Source organism: Rana temporaria, chromosome 4, assembly GCF_905171775.1.
Source record: "Rana temporaria chromosome 4, aRanTem1.1, whole genome shotgun sequence".
NCBI classification, from domain to species: domain Eukaryota; kingdom Metazoa; phylum Chordata; class Amphibia; order Anura; family Ranidae; genus Rana; species Rana temporaria.
Window position 1 is genome coordinate 230122408 of NC_053492.1, and position 21734 is coordinate 230144141.

General features: G+C 38.6%; 1 protein-coding gene across 5 annotated transcripts in view; it reads right to left on the reverse strand.

Annotated features, from left to right (window-relative positions):
* The window catches only part of COL12A1 (collagen type XII alpha 1 chain), a 245105-nt gene that overhangs the window by 13618 nt on the left and 209753 nt on the right, over window positions 1-21734 (reverse strand). For all 5 annotated transcript variants that reach the window (XM_040349963.1, XM_040349962.1, XM_040349966.1 and 2 more), the window contains 9 exons: window positions 18693-18779; window positions 18251-18304; window positions 15799-15894; window positions 15511-15564; window positions 15210-15263; window positions 4790-4843; window positions 4472-4543; window positions 913-948; window positions 737-803 (listed from right to left, as the gene is read on the reverse strand). In XM_040349963.1, the coding sequence (XP_040205897.1) occupies window positions 737-803; window positions 913-948; window positions 4472-4543; window positions 4790-4843; window positions 15210-15263; window positions 15511-15564; window positions 15799-15894; window positions 18251-18304; window positions 18693-18779 (574 nt within the window). The remainder of the gene's footprint in view (window positions 1-736; window positions 804-912; window positions 949-4471; window positions 4544-4789; window positions 4844-15209; window positions 15264-15510; window positions 15565-15798; window positions 15895-18250; window positions 18305-18692; window positions 18780-21734) is intronic.

Genomic DNA, 21734 nt, shown 5'->3' on the forward strand with positions numbered 1-21734 from the left:
AAAACCAAAGACACCAAAACAAGGTTACGTAGATGCGTTTCACACATACATCTTGTGCTTAATCATTACCAATTTGTGATTAAGCACAAGATGTATGTGTTAAACGTGTCTACATGACCTTGTGTTGGTTATCACTTTGAACAATAAAAGACAATAGTGTCTTCCTGGATGTGCAGCCATTACTTTTTTATGGCAGCAAGATTTCGCCTGCTGTCTGCTGAAAACGGGTCACAGGAGTGCAGCTAAACAAGCTTTGGCTGTACTTCTCCTTTAAGATATATTTATTTGTTCACAGGCTTAATGTAAAGTAATAAAAAAAACAATAATAAGTGCAAATGCAGAATATAAGTGTATTAGATGATTGATTGATGGAAAGCCAATAAGTATATAAGGTATTGAGAGTTCATCATTTTTTAATACTAATGCCGCGTACACGATAGTTTTTCGGCATGAAAAAAACTACGTTTTTAAAAAATGTCATTTAAAATGATCGTGTGTGGGCTTCACATCATTTTTCGGGTTCTGAAAAACGCCAAAAAAAAAATTCGAACATGCTGCATTCTTTAACGACGTTTTAAACAATGTAGTTTTTCGGGTTGTAAAAAATGATCGTGTGTACGCGGCATTACATATTGGTAACATGAGTATTTGTATGTATTTCTATGCTTTATATATTTCATTTAAGTGTACATTGCACATAATTATAATACAAAAGCAAGAGTGTTTTTTCACTTACTGTTTATCATTTGTTCACAAACTTGTCTTGCCACTGATCTCATCATATTCTGAGAAGCAATATCTCCCTAATGGCAAAATACCAAGTCATTAATAGAATCTATACTTTAGCTCTGTAGACATAGGTAAGAAAATACACAACTTAAAAAAAAAACTATAATGATTTATTTAACTTACCCTGTCACCCTTATCTCCCTTTTGGCCTGGTGAGCCCTATAAAAGAATGATCATATGTTACTTTATGTCAGCTATAAAGGTAGTCACATTTCATAAAATATTAGAAAACTACCATATATTATTCATATGTACGATTTCTTGTAGCTGTAAAGTCTATATTCTAAGACTGTATACAGTACAACTGAATTATTTGTAATACATTTAGCAAAAAAAATCATAAAAGTATTCTGAGTTGTTACAGTATACAGAAGGTAGAAAATAGTAGTACCGATCAAATAAAATGTTTGAGTCTATTTAGGTATCCATAAATGGATAATTGCCCAGATTGTTCTCTTGCCCTTGTTGTCTATTATCTGACACCATTGTGGACATTATGTCAATTAATCCTTATTGTTAGGTTAAGAGTTACAGTTAGATGTAAGAATGATTGTATGTGTTAGTGTTAGGTTAGGGATCATCTTCTATGGTTAGGTGTTAAGTTTTAGTGTTAAAGGGTAGGGAAAGTATTAACATTTTGGGGATTGTTCCTCTTAGGTCTTCCACCCCCTTCCTTTTCCAAAACCTCGAAAAAAACTCCAAGCCCAGGTACTAATGGCCGGGAGATGCTTGGTAGCCCTGAAATGGAAAAGGAAGGAACCCCCTTCTTTGTTTGAATTGCACTCCAGGATTAGAGATGTTAAGCGGATGGAATACCTGACAGCTTCCCTAAACAATACCCTCGATAAACACAAACAAATATGGGAATTGTGGGACAAGCTGGAAGCCCCTAATATTGGCTGACACACGGTTGATGTCCGCAGGCGGTAATAAGGCCCGGGGTCAGGTGGTTGTCCTCTTTTCTCCTACCCTCTACCCTCTTCTACCCTCCCCCTCTCCTTATCCCAGTCTTCTCTTGTCTCCTTGGCTCTATCTAACTTTTCTTTATCCTTTTCTCATTCCTTTTTTTTTATTGTTATTGTTACTGATTTGTTTCTGAACGAATCTGAACTTAGTGGTAATATAGAAGCCTTGAAGCTAACTTCAATATGAGACAGCCTCCCCGTGTGCTTGTCAGCCTCTAGTGTAAGGGAAACTGTCTTTCAGAAGCTTCTTGTCTTGAACTAGATGCCAACACAAAGAAAACTGTCTGTACTAATTACGGCCTTATGAAAACAGATGGAAAACTGGCTTTGGTGCATTGGTGCACACTATGTGAAAAGTATGAATTTTTAAACCAATCAGGTTTAATAACTGCTCCTCATCACAGATGTTGCATATTTTGAGAAATGCAATAAAAATTTAATATATAAAAAAAAATCTTCATCAGCATTAATTCAGCAATTATTTCAGTATGGCTTTTCAACATTTTATAAATGTTGTATAATCAACCTTTTAAACTAAAACATAAAAACATCTGTAAGCCACCCTTATTAATTTGACTTTTCCCTTTTATCCTGTCATGCTAGTATTAGCAAGTCATTTAAAATACTAAAATGATTGAAACCAGTAGAGAACATCAAAGTTCTCAGTTTCTCAAGAACAATGGCTTCATCTCACACACTCATTTAATGTTTCTTTTGTGAAAAATATATTTGGGGGTTCAGCAATTCTCTTTTTAAAATGTCACAATGAAATTGTTAATTCTTATGGCCTATACCTTAGATTTTCTTCAGCTATTGCTTGTTGGCTGTCATAGGTAGATATGACCCATTAAGGGTACACATGAAAGCATTGAACACCAAATAATTTAATAGTGTATTTTGGCAATGTACACAAATGTGTCTTTACATTAGTCTTAATTGTGGAAAAGGCCATTTAATAGTAGAAAACATCCACAGTATGGCCAGAGTTCAATAAAAAACATCCACATGCAAACTCCAGCAAAATATGTTAATGTAATAGATTGAATAGCTAGAGTTCCAAGCAAGATGATTGCTTCGTTTTCTAAAATTCTACATTCATATTTTCAATACAATCGGTCAGTACTGCCCAATGTACAGAACTTTAGCATATGATTGAATTGTATAGGGAATACACACATGCTGGTAATACTAACCAAAGTCTACCCAAAGCTATTTTGGCTTGTCCTAGATCTTAGCATGCCTTAATCTGGATTAATCAAAAGCATATTTGAAGTCTAAAACAATACAGCTGCATGATTAAAATTGACTTTAAAGATATGCAAAGTTCTAACCTTGCTTTTCTAATTTCCAAATTTGACAGAAATATGATATATATTGGAATTATTTATATTTATGGTAAAATTCTTTGGCACTTAAACATGATGGTGGTTTTTATTTTTTGCTTTACTCTTTTTTTACGATAATAAAAATGCTCCTCTACCCTTACAGTCAGCAATATTTCCTCATCTTCCTCTCTGGCTGCAGACAAAGCAACTACCGTAATAAGGAATACCTCTTTAAACATAGAATCTCAGGGATGCTGCCTGTGACCTCATCAAGCAGTTTATAAATGCTTGGAACAGTGGTAAAAGGTGCCTGCTGCCCCTGTGACCTTAGGTACCTGGCCTGCAAATTCTTTCTTCTGATATCCTTTTGTCACCTGTCTGCTGTTTGTCTCAACCTTCTGTCTGTAACATGACTCTACCTGCACACTTCCTTCCCCAATCCAGGCTACACACTATGCTTTTTCTTGACAATTTAGCTGTTTGTTGGCTTGTCAACTTTCAGCAGTAGGTCAAATCTTGGGCTAAAACATAGGTGTGAAGCGTAGCAAAAATCTATACTTCACTGACAGATCACCTGGCAAAGACCAAGTCCTCACGCAATGTCTAACTTTCTGCCAAACATCTCTAACAACTTTTACAACTTTAAACATTTAGAACCAAATTAAATATACTAATGTACCTTTTTTATTGGTTTACTGTAGAGGGCTTTGAACTCATGGCCAAACCAGAAGCAAGAAACAATCTCACATGCACATTCTTATTTTATAGCTTGTAGGAAGTATATTAACAGATGTAGGGCAATATAGTTATCATGTGTTTTCTTTCAATGACCATGTATGACATTGCTCCCACACCTACTTTAACAAGAAATAAAGTACAAAAGAGCACACCACAAAAAGAATAAATAAAAAAATTAAGTTGCATTTTCTTAGTATGAAATGCAAACCAAAAAGTGAGCTATTATTTCCAATTCATAACTAATACTAGTATATGCTAAATAGTTCAAACCAGCAACAAGCTCTTCTTGGTGTTTGACCAGATATTGTTTGTGCTGAAGGGCATATGACTTGAATACGTGAAGAAACAATGAAACCCAGAAACATTTCCTGCAAATGTGCTGACCTAGCTTTTAGTGTTTAGTCACAGAAGAAATATATGTTTTGGCAGATGATTTGGTGGTTGTTCAAATGGAAAACTATTACCACAAATTTCAAAAACTGAATACTGCAACTGTTAAAAGATACATTGTAAATTGTAACATAGTAATGCTATGTTACTTATTCAGCAAACAAACTACTATTGGTAAATCGTTGATGCCTATGAAATTGTTAATTTAGCCACGACTCAGCATCCACAATAAACTTTAGTTATCAAATATGGGAAGTATCTTACTGGTAGGCCATTATCTCCTTGCTTTCCTGGTAGACCACTTGGACCTGGCACACCTTGAGGTCCTGGTGTTCCCTGTAAAGTAGGAAAAAAGCATTTGATGAACACTATAACCGGAAATGTTATCAGGTCTTTGTAAACTAAATTGTCAGACTATTTCCACATGAATAACTGATGGAAAATGTTTCTACAGGATCATATTTCTTTTACCGCACATTCTTTTTACTCCTCATTCTACTGCAACAATACTACCTGAAGAACTCCTAAACAGATCGATTATATAGTACCAGACAGCAAAATGTTATGTTTAATATCTCTTACCATCGGTCCTGGAGGTCCTCTAGGTCCTACAGCTCCATCTTTGCCAGTGAAGCCCTAACAAGATAAAAAGTTATAGATTTAGACACAGTGAATTCTAAAGTAGCCTTCTGACCTGTTCCCAACAAAACATCTAAAATAATATATGAGTTTTTAAAAAACCTTGTACATAATATTTTCAGCTAGGAAGAAAAAACATACAAGCAAACAGAACTCCAAATGGCATCAACGCAATATGATGTAGCCGTATGTACCATATTCATTTGAGTTTACCTTTTGCTGTATATATAAACCAGTTTATTTTGCCAGATTCACTATTTAGGGTATGTTACTAAAATGTACTTGCTGACTAAAATAATGGTGTGCGAGAGACCAAAACTGATGTGGATTGAATGTAAAACAGAAAACATACAGTTTATTAATCTTAAAAATGTAATAAGCATATGTCTGGTGTTCTGATTTAAAAGTTACTGTAGCAACTGACAGCATTTCATGGCATAACAACAGTTTAAAATCAATTGGAACATGGCCGGATTACTTTATAATATGAAAAGTATATATTTTTTTACTAGAAATAAAGTGATATTAAAGGTGGATTGTTTTTGAAAATAGCAAACATGTTATATTTACTCGCCCTGTGCAATGGTTTTGCACAGAGTCACTCCAATCTTCCTCTTCTTGGGTGCCCCACCGGCACTCCTGACTTTTTCTCTGATTGCCCCCATAGCAAGCTGCTGGCTTTGGGGGCACTAATGCTTGCTAGCTCCCGAGCCTCACTCTTTGTGTCTATAAGACACACAGAACTGGGCTTGGCTCCTCCCCCGCTTCCTCCTAACTGGCTGTGATTGACAGTGTCAGAAACTAAATGCCCTCCTTCTGTCTCTGAGGAGATCGAAACCCGAGAGAGCAGCCACTCTCATGCACATAAAAGCATTGCAAGGACAGGAGGTGAGTTTGTTCCATCCCACCTAAATGTTTTTTTTTCTGTTGTTGTATTGAACTGTATCAGGTCACTACAATTTGTTTACTATGTGACTTGGTATCTCCCTGTGTCCTCTACTCCTGTTTAGTGGCTTGTTAGTTCAGTCCATGTTCTCTCACTTAGTTTTTACAGAGATAGGGCTGAGACCGGGAAAAACCTGGATGAAATTGCAACTCTTTCTCCTTCTATCTAAAATGAAATAGTACATTTTTGTCTGTAGTTAGGCTTTAACATAAACTAATATGTAAATGCAATGCTTCTGAGGGTTGTCATTTTATAATTCGAATGACATGATTTATTGGTAAACTTTATTTAAAAAAAGGAAAATGCTGATAGGATATGTATCCTGATCTATTACTGTGATAGCATTGCATGTTTTTCTAAATTAATTTCTAATATTTAAAGCTGGAAGTCATTATGGGATTATGAGAAATGTGTAATGTGCCTAGCAAAACAGTTTACCTCTGTTCTGGTTAACATAGTTCTAGTTCTCTCCCTTGGTATGAATCCAAATAAAATCTGCATAATCCTCCCAGTCAATTCTCAAGACAATAAATGAGTTATCAATCAAAGAATGGAGGGCAGAGCCAAATATTATAAGATATACTTTTAAAAAATTGTTTTTTAAAGCAGCAGATTAAGGCAACTCTGCCACTTTGCTCTGATTAGACCCCACAAAAGAATAAGGGACCAAAAGTAATTAAAAAAGGCCTTAGAGAAAAAAAAACAGTATAAAAGCCTATATAGTGGTAAATGAGGTAGATTATAAATAGTGCCTAGTCTTAGGGTATTCTAATAGTGATACTTAAGTAATGGGTGAACATTCTTCAGTATGAGCACATCTTGGTTGGAACTGGAGTACACCTCATGCCACACGATTTTCAGAAATAGAGAAAAAGCTGTTTTGAGAGAAAACTACTCCAATATGTATGTCCAAAATGTGCCCTCCCCACAAGCCTGCTGCCTTCATAACAGAAACCCCATTTACTGATTGTCTCAGTTGATGCCAAATCTGCTGTATTTAGCCAGGTATATTTACAATATGTTTTACATGACTGACCTACTCACTCAATCCTAATGGATAATGAAATCATAACTTCTCAGAATACACTAAATATGGTGTTCCCTGTTTCTAAGAAATACAATTTGAAGTTCTCTGATACAGAAATCGATTGCAGTAGAGAAGCATGTGACAAGAGGCTGTACTCTGATCCGGAAGTATTCTAAATGCCTGATAATAAAAACCAGTCTACAGAAATTTGTCTCAATACATATACAATACTGTACATATAATATTTTTTTATAAAATGTTGTTCAAGTAATACTGTATATTGCACTTTCTGCTAATGTGCATTAATATTTTGCAGCAAGTAATTTCATTCTGATGGCATGGTGTTTTGTCACGCAAAATGGAAGTAAAAACTTGATTATTTGTTTTCGACTGAGTAAAATTTAACAATTTCTGGTTCCACTATTAAACCGCACCCACTTTTTTAAGCCAAGCCCAAGATTCTTTACATGTGTAAGCCTGATTAGGGTTTCTTTTTCAAGGAAAAGCAATCTAATTCATTCATTTGAAACAAAGTTAATAATTCATTAGGTTTCACACTGTCCAGGAAGACAGAAACACAGATGTGATAGAATCAAATATGTTACATTTATCAGCTAAACCAAATAAGCCTTGTTTTGTTTGGCAGCAGCACAATCCCACATTTTTCCTCCTGGACGTCTTTGATGCTTGAAGAAAACAATTCTAAAAATATAGATTCAAATGATTATGCTTTGCTTTCTTTGCAAATTCTGTGATTTGATTTTTTGCTATGTGGATCATCTAAACAATTGAGATGGAAACAATAAATCCATCTACAGGATTAACTCTACAAGTAATAACTACAGTGATACCTCGGTTCACGAACGCTTCTGTTCACGAACAACTCGGTTCACGAACAGAAAAGTTCATAAAAATATGCTCCGGTTCACAAACTCCGCCTCGGTTCACGAACAGGAGCCGCGGCCATTTTAATGCTATTTCCAGGCTGTCACATGGTCGTGACTTCCTGTAGGAAGATCGTGGAGAGAAGAAGACACACAGAAAGAAGTGTACTGCGAGTACTCTGCATACATTTCAAGGTATTTTTTGATTTTTGGTGTGCTTTTTAGCACATACAGTACTGTACTGTACTACAGTACTGTTCTTGCTGTTCTTGCTGTATTGTACAGTTCACTGGACACCCAATATGGCTCCCAAGAAGCATAGTGGAAAGAAGAAAGTGCAGAGCAGCAATGAAGGTGACAAGAACAGCAATGCAGGTGACAATGTGCAAAGTGGAAATGCAAGTGATAATGTGCAAAGTGGAAATGCAAGTGACAATGTGCAAAGGGGAAATGCAAGTGACAATGTGCAAAGTGGAAATGCAAGTGACAATGTGCAAAGTGTAAATGCAAGTGACAATGTGCAAAGGGGAAATGCAGGTGACAAGAATGTGCAGCGCAAGCATGGGGACAAAAAGAAAGTGCAGGGCAGTAGTAAAGGTGACAGCAAGGTTGTGAAGAAAATAACCATTGAGCTGAAGAAGGAAATTATAGAAAAGCATGACCGTGGTATTCGTGTGACTGATCTGGCCTCGGAGTACAAGATGGCAAAGTCAACAATCTCGACTATTCTGAAAAACAAAGCCGCCATCAAAGGAGCTGATGTTGCAAAAGGAGTAACAATGTTAACCAAGCAGAGGACGCAAGTGCTGGAAGAGGTGGAAAAACTTTTGCTTGTGTGGTTGAATGAGAAACAGCTGGCAGGTGATAGCGTTAGTGAAGCTATGATCTGTGAGAAAGCCAGGAAATTGCACAGTGATTTACTGCAAAGAAGCCCCTCTACAACTGCAGCAAGTGACGAATTTAAAGCCAGTAGGGGGTGGTTTGAAAAATTCCGCAGGAGAAGTGGCATCCACAGTGTGATTAGACATGGTGAGGCTTCCAGTTCTGACAAGGCCGCATCAGAAGCCTACAAGTTAGACTTTGCGGAATTCATGAAGACAGAAGGATACGTCCCTCAACAAGTGTTCAACTGTGATGAAACAGGGCTCTTCTGGAAAAAAATGCCGAACAGAACCTATATCACGCAGGAGGAAAAGGCACTACCAGGGCACAAGCCCATGAAGGACAGATTGACCCTTTTGCTGTGTGCCAACGCAAGCGCCGATCTGAAAATTAAACCACTACTGGTGTACCATTCTCAGACCCCTCGTGCATTTAGGGAACAAAATGTGAACAAGGCCAGACTGCCCGTCATGTGGAGAGCCAATGCCAAAGCTTGGGTCACAAGGCAATTGTTTATGGAATGGCTGCACGAGGTGTTTGCACCCACCGTCAGAAAATATCTTTCTGATAACCAGCTGCCTGAAAGGTGCCTTCTTCTGATGGACAATGCCCCGGCACACCCTCCAGCCTTGGTGGATGATATGGATGCTGAGTATGACTTCATCAAGGTAAAGTTCCTCCCCCCCAACACAACACCACTTCTGCAGCCCATGGACCAGCAAGTCATCTGCAACTTCAAGAAGCTGTACACAAAGGCGCTCTTCACTAGGTGTTTTAATGTCACTGAAGAGACGTCCTTGACTTTGAAAGACTTCTGGAAGAAACATTTCAATGTTGCCCACTGCATTAACCTCATTGACAAAGCCTGGGAAGAGGTCACTCCCCGAACCCTAAATTCAGCCTGGAGGAAACTGTGGCCAGAATGTGTCGCTGAACGTGAACATGACATTAAAGGGCCTGATGCTGAGGTAGTGGAGGAAATTGTGTCCATGGGCAAGAGTATGGGTCTGGACGTTGATGGTGCTGATGTGGAAGAGCTTGTTGAGGAACATAGGGAGGAGCTGACCACGGAAGAACTTTCTGAACTCCACAGTGAGCAGCAGAAGGCACTTCTTGAGGAGCATTCCACTGAGGAAGAGGAAGAAAGGGAGGAGGTTAGCAGTGATGCCATAAAATCCATTATGCAAAAATGGAATGAGTGCCATGATTTTTTTGAAAAGCACCACCCCAACATAACTGTCGTGAACAGAGTGTTAAATCTCATGAATGATAATGTGGTCTCTCATTTCCGGAGGGTTATGCAGCGCAGGAAGAGACAAGTGACATTGGACAGATTTTTCAGCAAAACTGAGCCTGCAGCTAGGAGACAAAGGAGAGAGGAAACCCCTGAAGGAGATCCCCCTGATGTCCTTATGGAGGGGGACTCTCCCTCCAAACAATAACTGCCTCCCACCTGCCTTCCTCCATGCCAGAAGTTATCACAAGCAAGGTTAGTGTCCTCTCTTTATACATTACTATACTGTACTAATGTGTATTGTAATTTTTTTCATATTTTTGTGCTTCAAAAACCCCCAAAAAAAGGTCAGCACGGATTAACCGGATTTACATTGAACCCTATGGGAAAATGTGCCTCGGTTCGCGACCAATTCGGTTCGCGACCAGAGTCAGTTCACTAATTAAGTTCGTGAACCGAGGTATCACTGTACATTGTCCTTCATCACTAAATATATACTGTACCATGTTCATAAAGACTGGCGCAGACAGATTTTGCAAAAATGTCTTGCACGTGGTCTGCAACTTCACGTACCTGTCTAGAACGGGTATTTAAATTTGGTGCACACAGTGCCACTTTTTTAATGCATGCAACGTATTGTAAGAGTGGCTCATTTTAGAACTACCCGAATTTGGCACAGAAGTCACAGTCAAAACCAAAAGTGTTGCAGATAATTCATGACTTTGGTGCAACATATTAACAATAGGTATTAACACCGGAAAAGTGGCATAGCAGCTTTGTTGGATTACCCTTGGTGTGTTTTATTTTATTTAAAGTAACATTAAAGCTTCAGTTTTTTTTATTTAAAATAATAAATGTGTTATACTTACCTGCTCTGTGCAATGGTTTTGCATGGAGCAGCCCCGATCCTCCTGTTTTGGAGCTCCAGGCTCCTCCTCTTCAGTGAGTGACCCCATAGAAAGCCTCCCGAGCTGCCCTGTCAGCATCCATTGACAGACCGGTCGGATCAGCCCCGCCCCTGCTCCCTCATCGCAGCATTTGATTGACAGTAACCCAGAGCCAACTACTCAGTGAGGAGGAGGACAGCGGTAAGTGCCACTGCTCTTGTGCACATCGCTGGATCAGAAACTGGTTCAGGTAAGTATAATTGTGGGGGGGGGGGGCGGGGGGGATCCTGCAGCACAGAAGTTTTTTTATCTTAATGCATAGAATGTATTAAGGTAAAAGACCTTAAAGGGGTTGTAAACCCTCCTGTTTTTTCACCTTAATGCAGTGGTTCTCAACCTGGGGGTCGGGACCCCCTCGGGGGTCGAATGAGGATTTGCCAGGGGTCACTGAATCCTGGGCTAATCCTGAAGACTGCACCACTCTCCCAGCCTTCTCGCGGCCGCCCAGCTGGGCTGTTCCTGGGGCCCGCAGCCGCCCATGCAGCCTCTTCGCAGCTGCCCATTCAGTTTATGGCATGGCTAGAGACTATAGGTAAGCTGACTTGTGAGGAATGTGAAGTGGGAGGGGCTGGAGGAGACCCCATCTCCTGATTTTAGCATAGGTGTCACTGCTATGAGACACCACAAAGTCAGAGACACCGTGATGCTGGAGACACAGTGAGTAACACTACCTGCGATTATAGTTGCCATTAAAAGTCCCAACTACAGTTCTCAGATCAGCAGATGACCTTCATCAAGAGCACCTAAGTTGGCTGATCAGAACTTCCCCAGCATTGCCACTCATTCCATTCCTCCCACCTAGGAGTAAAAGACTGAATAAAAATAGAGATTACATGGAAGGGGGAGGAAAAAAGAAAAAGGGAGAAAAAGAATATGAGAACAAAAGAAAAAAAAAACGGCTAGAGAGAGGGATGGGGGGGAACAAGAAATTAGGATAGAGGGAGATAAAAGGGAAAGAAAGGAGAACAATGAGAAAGAGTGGAACATCCTAAATTGTACCAGAAGGGGTATTAATACTGTACGAGTGGAAGGGACTCAGGGAGCGCTAAATGTCCGTGGGTTAGGGGCGCAAATTACTTGACTTTCCTTGGCTGCTGACAACCCATGCTACGAAAATTATTTTACTGGTGCCCACAACTTGGGAAATTTTATCAAGGGGTCACGGCACTAGAAGGTTGAGAACCACTGCCTTAATGCATCCTATGAGGCGCCGGGGGACCCCAGAAGATGGTGTTCTGGGCTACTCTGTGCAAAATAAACTGCGCAGTGGAGGAAAATCATGATATTTTTTTTTTATCATTCAAACCTTTAGTATCACATTAAGGATTAAAAAACACTTTAAGACTCTAACTAATACTCAGTATAAGATCTTTGGTGTCAAGGGAATCCATTGATTTGAGTTGACCGCACAATGAAATTTTGAGGTACTTTAGGGAGCCCGAGTCAATTGTTTTCAGTGGTGGGGTTGAGATGTGACTGATGGGTTTATATTGTTTATTTGTGTGTTCCCATTCCATTCATCTGTCAGTCTAATGTCCAGTGGCATAAACATACATGTTCATCTCTCTCTAAAGCTGGCCATACTTGGCTAGACATTCAGTTGATTCAGCAGGACCCAGCCAAATTTTGATCCATGTATGGCCACTGTGTTCGAACAGAAGTCATTCGGTAGAGCTGCTTTTTTCCCAACGAGAAAGTTAAACAGAAGTCAAAGGATAGACTGACTTCTGTTCAACCAGCTAGTTGTAAAAAAAATCCACTCAATCAGATCTGTAGGCTATAGACTGCAGCACTGATCTGTGTATTCTGACGGCTGGGGAGTCTTCCCACCTTCAGAATACAAAGACACAGTGGGGAGGATTCCCCCACTATGAAAGGGGCAATCAGGTCAGTTTTTTTCTGTTTTTCTTGTTGGTTGAGCTAGATGGACTTATGTGTTTTTCAACCAGACTAACTATGTGTAACTATGTAACCAGCTGCTTGAACAAAAAAAGCTGACCCATGCATGGCAAACTTAAGACCTCAGATTCCCTGTAAATTTATATGTGTCTGTTACTGCAGGCAGAGGAAGCTGTTATTCCAGATGGGTGCTGGCAGCTTCCATAATAGAAATCATGATGGATCAATGGAATAGAGAACATCAAACAAATGAGTTCCCTTTAATCATGCAAAAAGAAATGCCCACACAAATACCATTAAAAGGTATGTGCCCCTTGCTGTAAATAGCTTTACAGGTACCACTTTCAGTTAAAGTGGAACTCCGGTCAAAACCTCTCTAATCTTAAACCTGCTCCCATCCTCATTTTAAGCCTTATGTTAACTATCCTGTAAAGGGAAGACATGTATACTTACCTAATCTAAGGGTGCGCCTATCTGGTCATGAGATCTCCCCAATGGCTGGATTAAGGGGAGAGAATAGAGCAGCGACAATGGCTGCAAAGCCTGGGGGGTGACATCACCCATAGACTTGCAATAGGGCATCCGTCCACTGTGCCTCCTCTTCCTTGAAGCCTGCTCTAGGAGCTGATCATATGAATTGACTGGAGCACCCTTACATTAAGTAAGTATACACATCTTTCTTTTAAAGGGAAGTTAAAATAAATCTTAGAATGGGGGGTGGGAGCAGATTTAAAGTGATTGTAAAGCTTTGTTTTTGTTTAGTTTTTTAAATAACAAACATGTTATACTTACCTCCTCTGTGCAGGGGTTTTGCACAGAGTGGCCCCGATCTTTCTATTTTGGGGTCTCCCGGCAGGGATCCTGGCCCCTCCTCTTCTTAAAACTCCCCCTGGAGAGCCACGTCCATTGACACAGACAGTAGGACGCGGCCCCACCCCGACTTCTGCGTCGCTGGATTTGATTGACAGCAGTGGAAGCCAATGGCTCCTGCTGCTATTAATCTATCCAATGAGGGCCCGATAAAGCAGCTGGAGCTGCTGTGCTTGTCCCCATCACTGGAATGAGTACGCTCAGGTAAGAAAAAGGGGGGCTTTGGGGGCAGCTGCAGCAGAAAGGGGTTTACAACCCCCTTAAGCTTAAAGATTTATGACTTTAAGATTACTCCTTGGGTAATAGTTCCATGGTTTGATTATTGTTGAATTCTACAGAGATAAAAATAACATGTAATATATTTTTTTTTCTTCAAATATAAATGTTCTTTTACACACAGCTGGTATAAGTACCTGTGTTTAAAGAGGAAGTAAACCCTGATGGGAAGCATCCATCTTCTGCCCTCTTCCTTCTGGAGCTGCAGGCTCTGGCTCTGTAAATAGCTGGAGCTGTGTGACGTCAATTCCGCGTATGTGCGCAGGAGCCATCAGTCACGGCACATACGAGTGAAGAAACGGCACTGAGGTCTGTTTTTTCACATCGCATGTGCCGATGACATCATTGTCGCACTACAAGGTAAATATCTCCTAAACCTCACACGATTAAGAGATATTTCCACTTATACCTTATACTAGGCTTACCTATAGGTACAAGTGATGCAGGAGTGTTTCCAACCACTTTAAAAAAGCCTCCAATCATCTCTGGCACAGCAGTTCTCAAAATAGGAGAAGAAAGGTTAGCACTAGGCGCTAATATGGCTTGGCTGCATGTATATGTGCTAACAGGGAACATGCTAATATGAGGAGAGTGCAGATTGAGCACAGTTGTCTATCCTTAACTGTCTATTCGGTAGGCTATAGTGGGGAGAAGGCACAACCGTATTCCTTGTTTTGTCCTCCATTACCATTACTGTTGTGTGATTGGCTGTCTTAACTGCTTAAAATATTTCATTTCCCTGTCAGCAGAAACAAACACTAACACAACATTAAGGAGTTAATGTATATAACAGCTGGTAACAGCTTCAGTTTGGGTTCTTTTCTCCAGCTCTAATGAATCGACTCAAAGATCACTGAATGACAGCAAAGCAATGGCCTGCAACAACTTAGCTAAAATGAAAACAAATCTGCAGTTGTGTAAATTCCTTTGAAATTGTCAAATATTATTTGATTTTGGTCTGTCTCTATAGTTTTAGGGTTGTTGGTTTCAAAAGGAATTCCAAAGTTGTTACTTTTTTAGATGTACTACCAGACTCCAGGGTCTTCCCAGGTCATCTAACCCTGGAAACTTATTAAGAACATGAATGAGGGCTTTGCAACATTGGTGATTCTGCAGTCACATTATACTGTAATGAAAGATGATCTCAGTTGTACTAATTGCAGAGTTTTATAAAAAATATTAATACAAATATAAACACACAAATACTGAATGTAAAGTACTGGTTTGAGTATAAAAAGTGCCTGAATGTTTTACATATACAATTCATTGTAATTCTTTAACCAGATACTTAAGTACAAAGTATGTTATATTTTTATAGCATTTAATAATAAACATATGCTTGAAGTTCTATTATACAACATAATTAGCTAGTCAATTTTTAAGATTTAGGACACTCACCCTTGATCCTGGTGGTCCCATAGGTCCAGATGGTCCAGTTACCCCAGGAGACCCCTAAATGAAAAAGTTAATAAAAAAAAAGGAAATTATGTATCATTAACATTCAGCATCTTATGGCCAGGAATATGCATGCTGAAAGTATTCTTGTTGATTGATATATATATATATATATATATATATATATATATATATATATATATATATATATATATATATATATATATATATATATATATATATATATATATATATATATATATATATATATATATATATATATATATGCAATTCTACAACATACCATCCTTCCTGGTAACCCTGGATCACCTGGATCACCTTTTTGTCCTTGACGGCCCTAAACAAAAGACACAAAGAAGTGAAGCAAATAATGGATTTGAGGTAAGTTATTTAAACTCTTTTAGAGTATATACTGTTAAAACACATAATCATACAACTGATCAATGAGTGAGTACAAATTTGTTGTTTTTTATGTCTGGTATGCATGGACTACATACTAGTTTCATGTGACAGTATTTCAGAAATATTTTAGAAACAATATAAAACATTTAATAAGTGATACTGAACTTACAGGCTCTCCAGGAATAGAAAGTCCAGGTGGCCCTTGCGGACCAGGTGGGCCTTGTTGGCCAACTAGGCCGGGTTCACCTCGCTGTCCTGGTGGGCCCTTTTATTATGGAGCATGGATAGAAAGAAAGAAAGAAAATAAGATTATTTTTGTTAAACTAATATCAGTTTTTCCCCTAAACCATGACTAAGACAACCACAACAACCATTTAACTCTCATAACAATGGTTTACATACCTTATAAATTCAATCCTTCAGTAATGTAGCAATAATATTCAAAACAAAATATTAAGTGAATGTATTTGTCATAATTATTAGGTTAGGTTTATACTGCATCATATTCTGCAACACTTTAGGGGGAATTTACTACAAGTGGATCAGTCAGAATCTGGAGCAGCTGTGCATGGCAACCAATCAGCTTTTAGCCTCAGTATGATCATCAATATGTGGAGAAGTTATGAAACTGCAGACTGAAGTTGATTAAAAAAAGCAGAAAATTGTTGAAGCAAAGTTCAAAACATTTAAATGTGATTCAGCAATTGCCTAAAGCACTCTGGCTCCTGAATGGGAATAAGAAAAATGGTTGGTAAGGCCACCACCATCTCAAATACAGATATTCTAAAGACCTTTGCCTTCCTCTATTGAAACTTCACGATTTCATGTTGGGGAAAGATGGAACCAAAACTTCCTTAGCAGACTAAAGACTGAGGCAATACAAGAAGTAGTCAATGGTAAGCAGCTAGCACCTCATCTTTTCAGTAGAGCACCCTTGTTACCTTGATATGGACTTTTTTTTAAAAAGGTCTTGTCTTTACCATTAGAACAGCAATGGTATATAACACACAATAATTCAGCAGTTTGTCCCACTGTGAGAATGTTTTTGTTGTAACCGTATGATTACTTTCAGTTTGTAAGCTGTGCCATTGAACAGGTAACAAAAGTATTCTCTACCTCCTGCTAACACATCCCCTGCAGTCTCCATTATCAGCTCTCTAAGCCCCCATGCAGTTGAACAGAGGTCATGTGATCACATTTAAAAATGTATGCCTACAGTAAATTGAGTTTGATTAAACAAGTATGTGAACACAGTAGAATCAACCCTAACCCGGGGGCCCATGTTTCCCATTCTTGAATCCTGCCTTGCTATTTTCCAATCCTATCTTGTCATGTTAGCTGGTCCACTCCTTCCATGATATTATCTATTTATGACCTGCCCTGTTCTAGCCTTCTTTATAAATAGTTGTATACAGCTTTGCATTTGTAAATGTATGCCCTATTTGTTTAGTTCTAATTGGCATTGTGTTTGCTGTGTTTACCTGCTAACCAGTATTTGCTTAAATTTTGTTGTATGTTCACTCCTAACAATAAATATATTTTACACCACAATTATTCTGCAGTCTGTGCTCCAAGGAGCTCACTAGTCACATAGAAGGTAAAATCATGACTTTGTCTTGTCTTCCCGATACCAACTTTTTTTTTTTAACAGACTGGTACAGTTACCAAAGAAACCCCTGGGAGCATTCATTTAATATGCTCAAATAATTCAACTGGCAGAGTTTAAATGAGCAATTGATCTATTTTAAGCAGCCATCAGACTAGCAAATCTGCCACCATTCTATTCTAGGTCACCACCACAATATCCTACAGACCATTCTAAATGTTGTAAGCATCATATATAAATGGTGTTTACATACATTTGGGAACTGAAAAAATGCTAATGTAATTCCATAGCTCCTTCAGCACCAAAAGTCCTATTTGTTAAATGTGCATTTACTTAATGAATAAAGGATATCTAGATGCACACATGCCTTTATTAACTATTAATACTACTGTTGGCAGCCAACACATAAGCTAAATCTCCAGTGACAGGAAGAATCCAGTATTAAATCAAGCCTGACAAGTCATACAGTTTGAGAGCAAGAGACATAAATACCTTGTTATTGCTATTAGCCCTCTAGTATCTCTACACTGGCACATGCTAAATCTAAAAGATGGACATTTACCAATTAAGGTAAGGAAAAAAAAAGAAAGGATTTTTTTTTTTACTATGGCCAAAGGTAAACTCTCCTTTGCATTCTTCTCGAAGCATTGACATTGTTGGAAGGCATGATTGCATAAATTATCAAATACAGATGCAGGGGTTCATGTTTATAAATATAGGGGGGGGGGAGTAGTGCAGTTGGCAAATATAGTTGGACAGTTGAACATGTATTGCGCTAGGTTGCCACAGTAAACATTCCACCATTCCTTTGCATAAGTTACCCTAATGCAGCCCAAAGAGGGTAACATACTGACACAGAAGGCTGGATAAAGACCTGTTAAATAATTAAAGCTCCATTTACTAAAGATGACTTATTGAATGCATGGTAAATCAATAGTGTAGCAACACATTTTACTGTAAAAGGATGATTGTACAGTTTACAAAGCAAATTCTAAAGAGAATAAAGAAAACCTACCGTAGGTCCATCTGTACCCCTATCACCTCTGGGACCTTTGCTACCAGGAATACCCTGCGGTTAAAGAGAATATGAATTGTATTTAGCAGATTTGAAGGGAGATTATGCAAGAATCATTTAACTTCTCATAAAATGTCTAGAGATGTCTGTGGTTTACAGAATGTAGCTTTCCTTCCACTTTAACATATTTGGCTCAGATCCACTAAAAATTCTTCACATAAGCACATTTGTATTTTATTACTAATGCCAATCTTACTCCGTCATCATACAAATTTGGATTAACACCACTTTGCTAGAGAGACTGCCTATACTGTATGCATATCATAAACACTAAAATGGACCAAATTATGGAGACCACTTAATTTCAAAATGAAACCAGAAAAGAGTCAGCCATTTCATCTACAAGTTGCCAACAAATGATAAAAAAAGAAAATGTACTTACAGATGGGCCTGGTGGTCCCGGAGCTCCAATACTGTCTTGTGCACAAGTACAAGCATGTGGTAATGCTGGGCATTTAGCTTCATCTCTCTAAAATAAAAAATAAATGGTAGCTCAGTCAATGAAAAATAAAGTTACTTATTATTGTTTTATATGTTCTTTCATAACTGTGATGAATAAGATCTAGATCAGTGGTTCTCAACCTAGGGGTCGGGACCCCCTCGGGGGTCAAATGATGATTTGCCAGGGGTCACCAAATCCTGGGCTGTTCCTGAAGCTCTCCTAGTGTTTTTGCAGCCGCCCAGCAGGGCTGTCCCTGGAGCCTGCGGCCACCCACTCAGCCTCTTCACATCCACCCACTCAGTTCATGACATGGCTGGGGGGCAGAGACTAGAGGTCAGCTGACTGGTAAAGAATGAAGTGGGAGGGGCTGGAGGAAACCCTATCTCCCGATTTTGGCATAGGTGTCACTGCTGCGAGACACCACAAAGTCGGAGACACAGGGAGTAACACTACCTGTGATTATAGTTGCCATTAAACAACAAGAAAGACGACTAGAGATAGTGATGGGAAAAAAATTAGGATAGAGAGATACAAGGGAAAGAAAGGAGAACAAAGAGAAAAAGTGGTACATCCCAAAATGTAGCATAATGGGATTTAATACCGTATGAGTGGAAGGGACTCAGGGAGCGCTAAATGTCCATGGGTTAGGGGCACAAATTACTTGTCTTGCCTTGGGTGCCAACAACCCACGCTAAAAAATAATTTTACTGTTAGGGGTCCCCACAACTTGGGAAATTTTATCAAGGGGTCACGGCACTAGAAGGTTGAGAACCACTGATCTAGATTCCAACATTTCTTCCTGTTTTTAATGCTATGCTTAGTTGTGGCATCAGAACATTATTAGGTGATAGCCTAAAACAATGTTGTGAAAAACATTATCAAATATGGCCCCACAAGGGAATATTCTTGAAAGCTAGAGCAAAAGGGGTAAGACCAGTATGTAAACCTGAGCGGTAAAACAACAAGGGGCAATTGGAGCTCCAATCATACACACCAGTGTTCTTCCTGGTTTTCATACTATGAGAGACTACAGTGTTTCTTTGCATACTTATCCATCTTTAACCATCCAGGACAGACTATCAATTGGGACCCATAATATGATGCCACCTACTGGAAGTTATTGGCATATTGCTTGTTTCTTTACTTACTACATGTAAGTGCATTTTTATCATTTATCTTTTTTTTTACTAAATAATACTACACTTAAAACAGTCCACTCCTTTTGGTTTGTGTCTTTGCTACTATTTTTACATCTACTGATGAGACCATCCGCCACTAGCAGTTGCCTACCTACCCTCCATATATCTCTATTGATTACCATCAGAAGTACGCTGCCTGTTGCACACCTTGAGTTTTGCCTGTATTTCACAATCTTCATGTGAGAGCATCTCTTAATTTTTATACCTTGCCTTTTTTATTGCTGCACTGAGAGTAGTGCATTTCCCCCCTTTCCTCTTCCTTTTATATCCATTGAGACATTCTTAAGAAGAAATATAGAAAGGAAAAATGAATCCGCGCTACGGAAGTTTGTTTTAAAAAATATATGTAGCAAGAGGGATGATATATAAAGAACTGCAAGAGGTACAGAAGTGTACAATTATGCAAGTGGCTCCCCCTACATATGTATCCCACCGAAGTGGAATAAAGTATGGAAGAAGGGATTAGTTGGTGTTGGCGCCTGCTTGTGTGACCCAAAAATTACATGCAGCAGTGCAACATAAATGATTAATTAACCAATAGCTGTGTCTGTTATAAGTGCACATGCGGTGCAAGCTGAATATCAATACACTTTGGTATGAACATAAAATGTGAACATAAATTCTTAAGAAGCTCTGTCCGTTGATGTCTCCACTGAATGTATTGATAACCTGTGTTTTATCCATGTGTATGTGTGTGCAATACTTAGCATCCAATGTATTATTGATGTTCCTATCACTATTACATGTATTATGTATTTATCAATATTTACAGTTTGGAGGAAAGAAGGGAAGGGGGGGATATAATTGAAACCTTTAAATACATTAATGGGTGAATAAGGTTCAGGAGGTTTTCAAGATGAAAACAAAATCAAGAACACAGGGACATGATCTCAAACTAACTGGAGGAAAGTTCAAAACTAATTTTAGAAAGCATTATTTTACTAAAAGGGTAACTGATGCTCAGAATAAACTTTCATCAGAGGTTGTGAGACAGTCAACAGGAAATGGCTTCAAACATCTTTGGGACAAACATAAATCTATATTCGAAAAAAGCAAAAAATAAATAAAAAATGTGCGGACTCGGTGGACTACTCTTTTTCTGCCATCACTTTTCTATGTTTTCTGTTTAGACAGTGGTGCTCCCTTTCCCCCTCTTAGTTTTCTGTTTTTACCTAAAACTAAGCCTTCCATAGCTTAACCTCTGCAAAGATGTTTAGGTACCCTGAATGTATAGCATAGGTTTACATTGTACTTTCCCCAAAGAAAATTGGAAAGCTGTACAAATTCTGACATCAAGAAACTGCACAAATTACTGTACAAATTGCTACAGCTTCAACATACCCAAGTAACTGCCATAAGATACAGCCAAACACTGGAAACCCCTGACGCTCTCAATAGAAGTGTCCATCATTAAAAATGACTTATCTAAAGTATGCACCTTAATTTTAAGAAATCGTTTAGGTCATGATGGAGGAGTGGAGATGAAAATATGCGCTGACCAAATACGCCAACATTGTTTACATTTGGCTGAAACCTCAGTAACAAATGACGAAGGGAATTCCACATATGGTTTCAAGCAAGGCTACTTCCCCAAAGTATATTATTCTATTATATGCAAACTGCCAACAATATATTTGCTTTTGCATTGCCTCTTTGTATATCTTCACAGCTTTCTAGAGACATATGATATCTGAAAGGCTTTTGTACTGGGCAAGGGTTTTAATTAATTACATTCAGACTGGCTACCACTTTAGATATTTTCCTGTGCTAAGTAGGAAAGTAC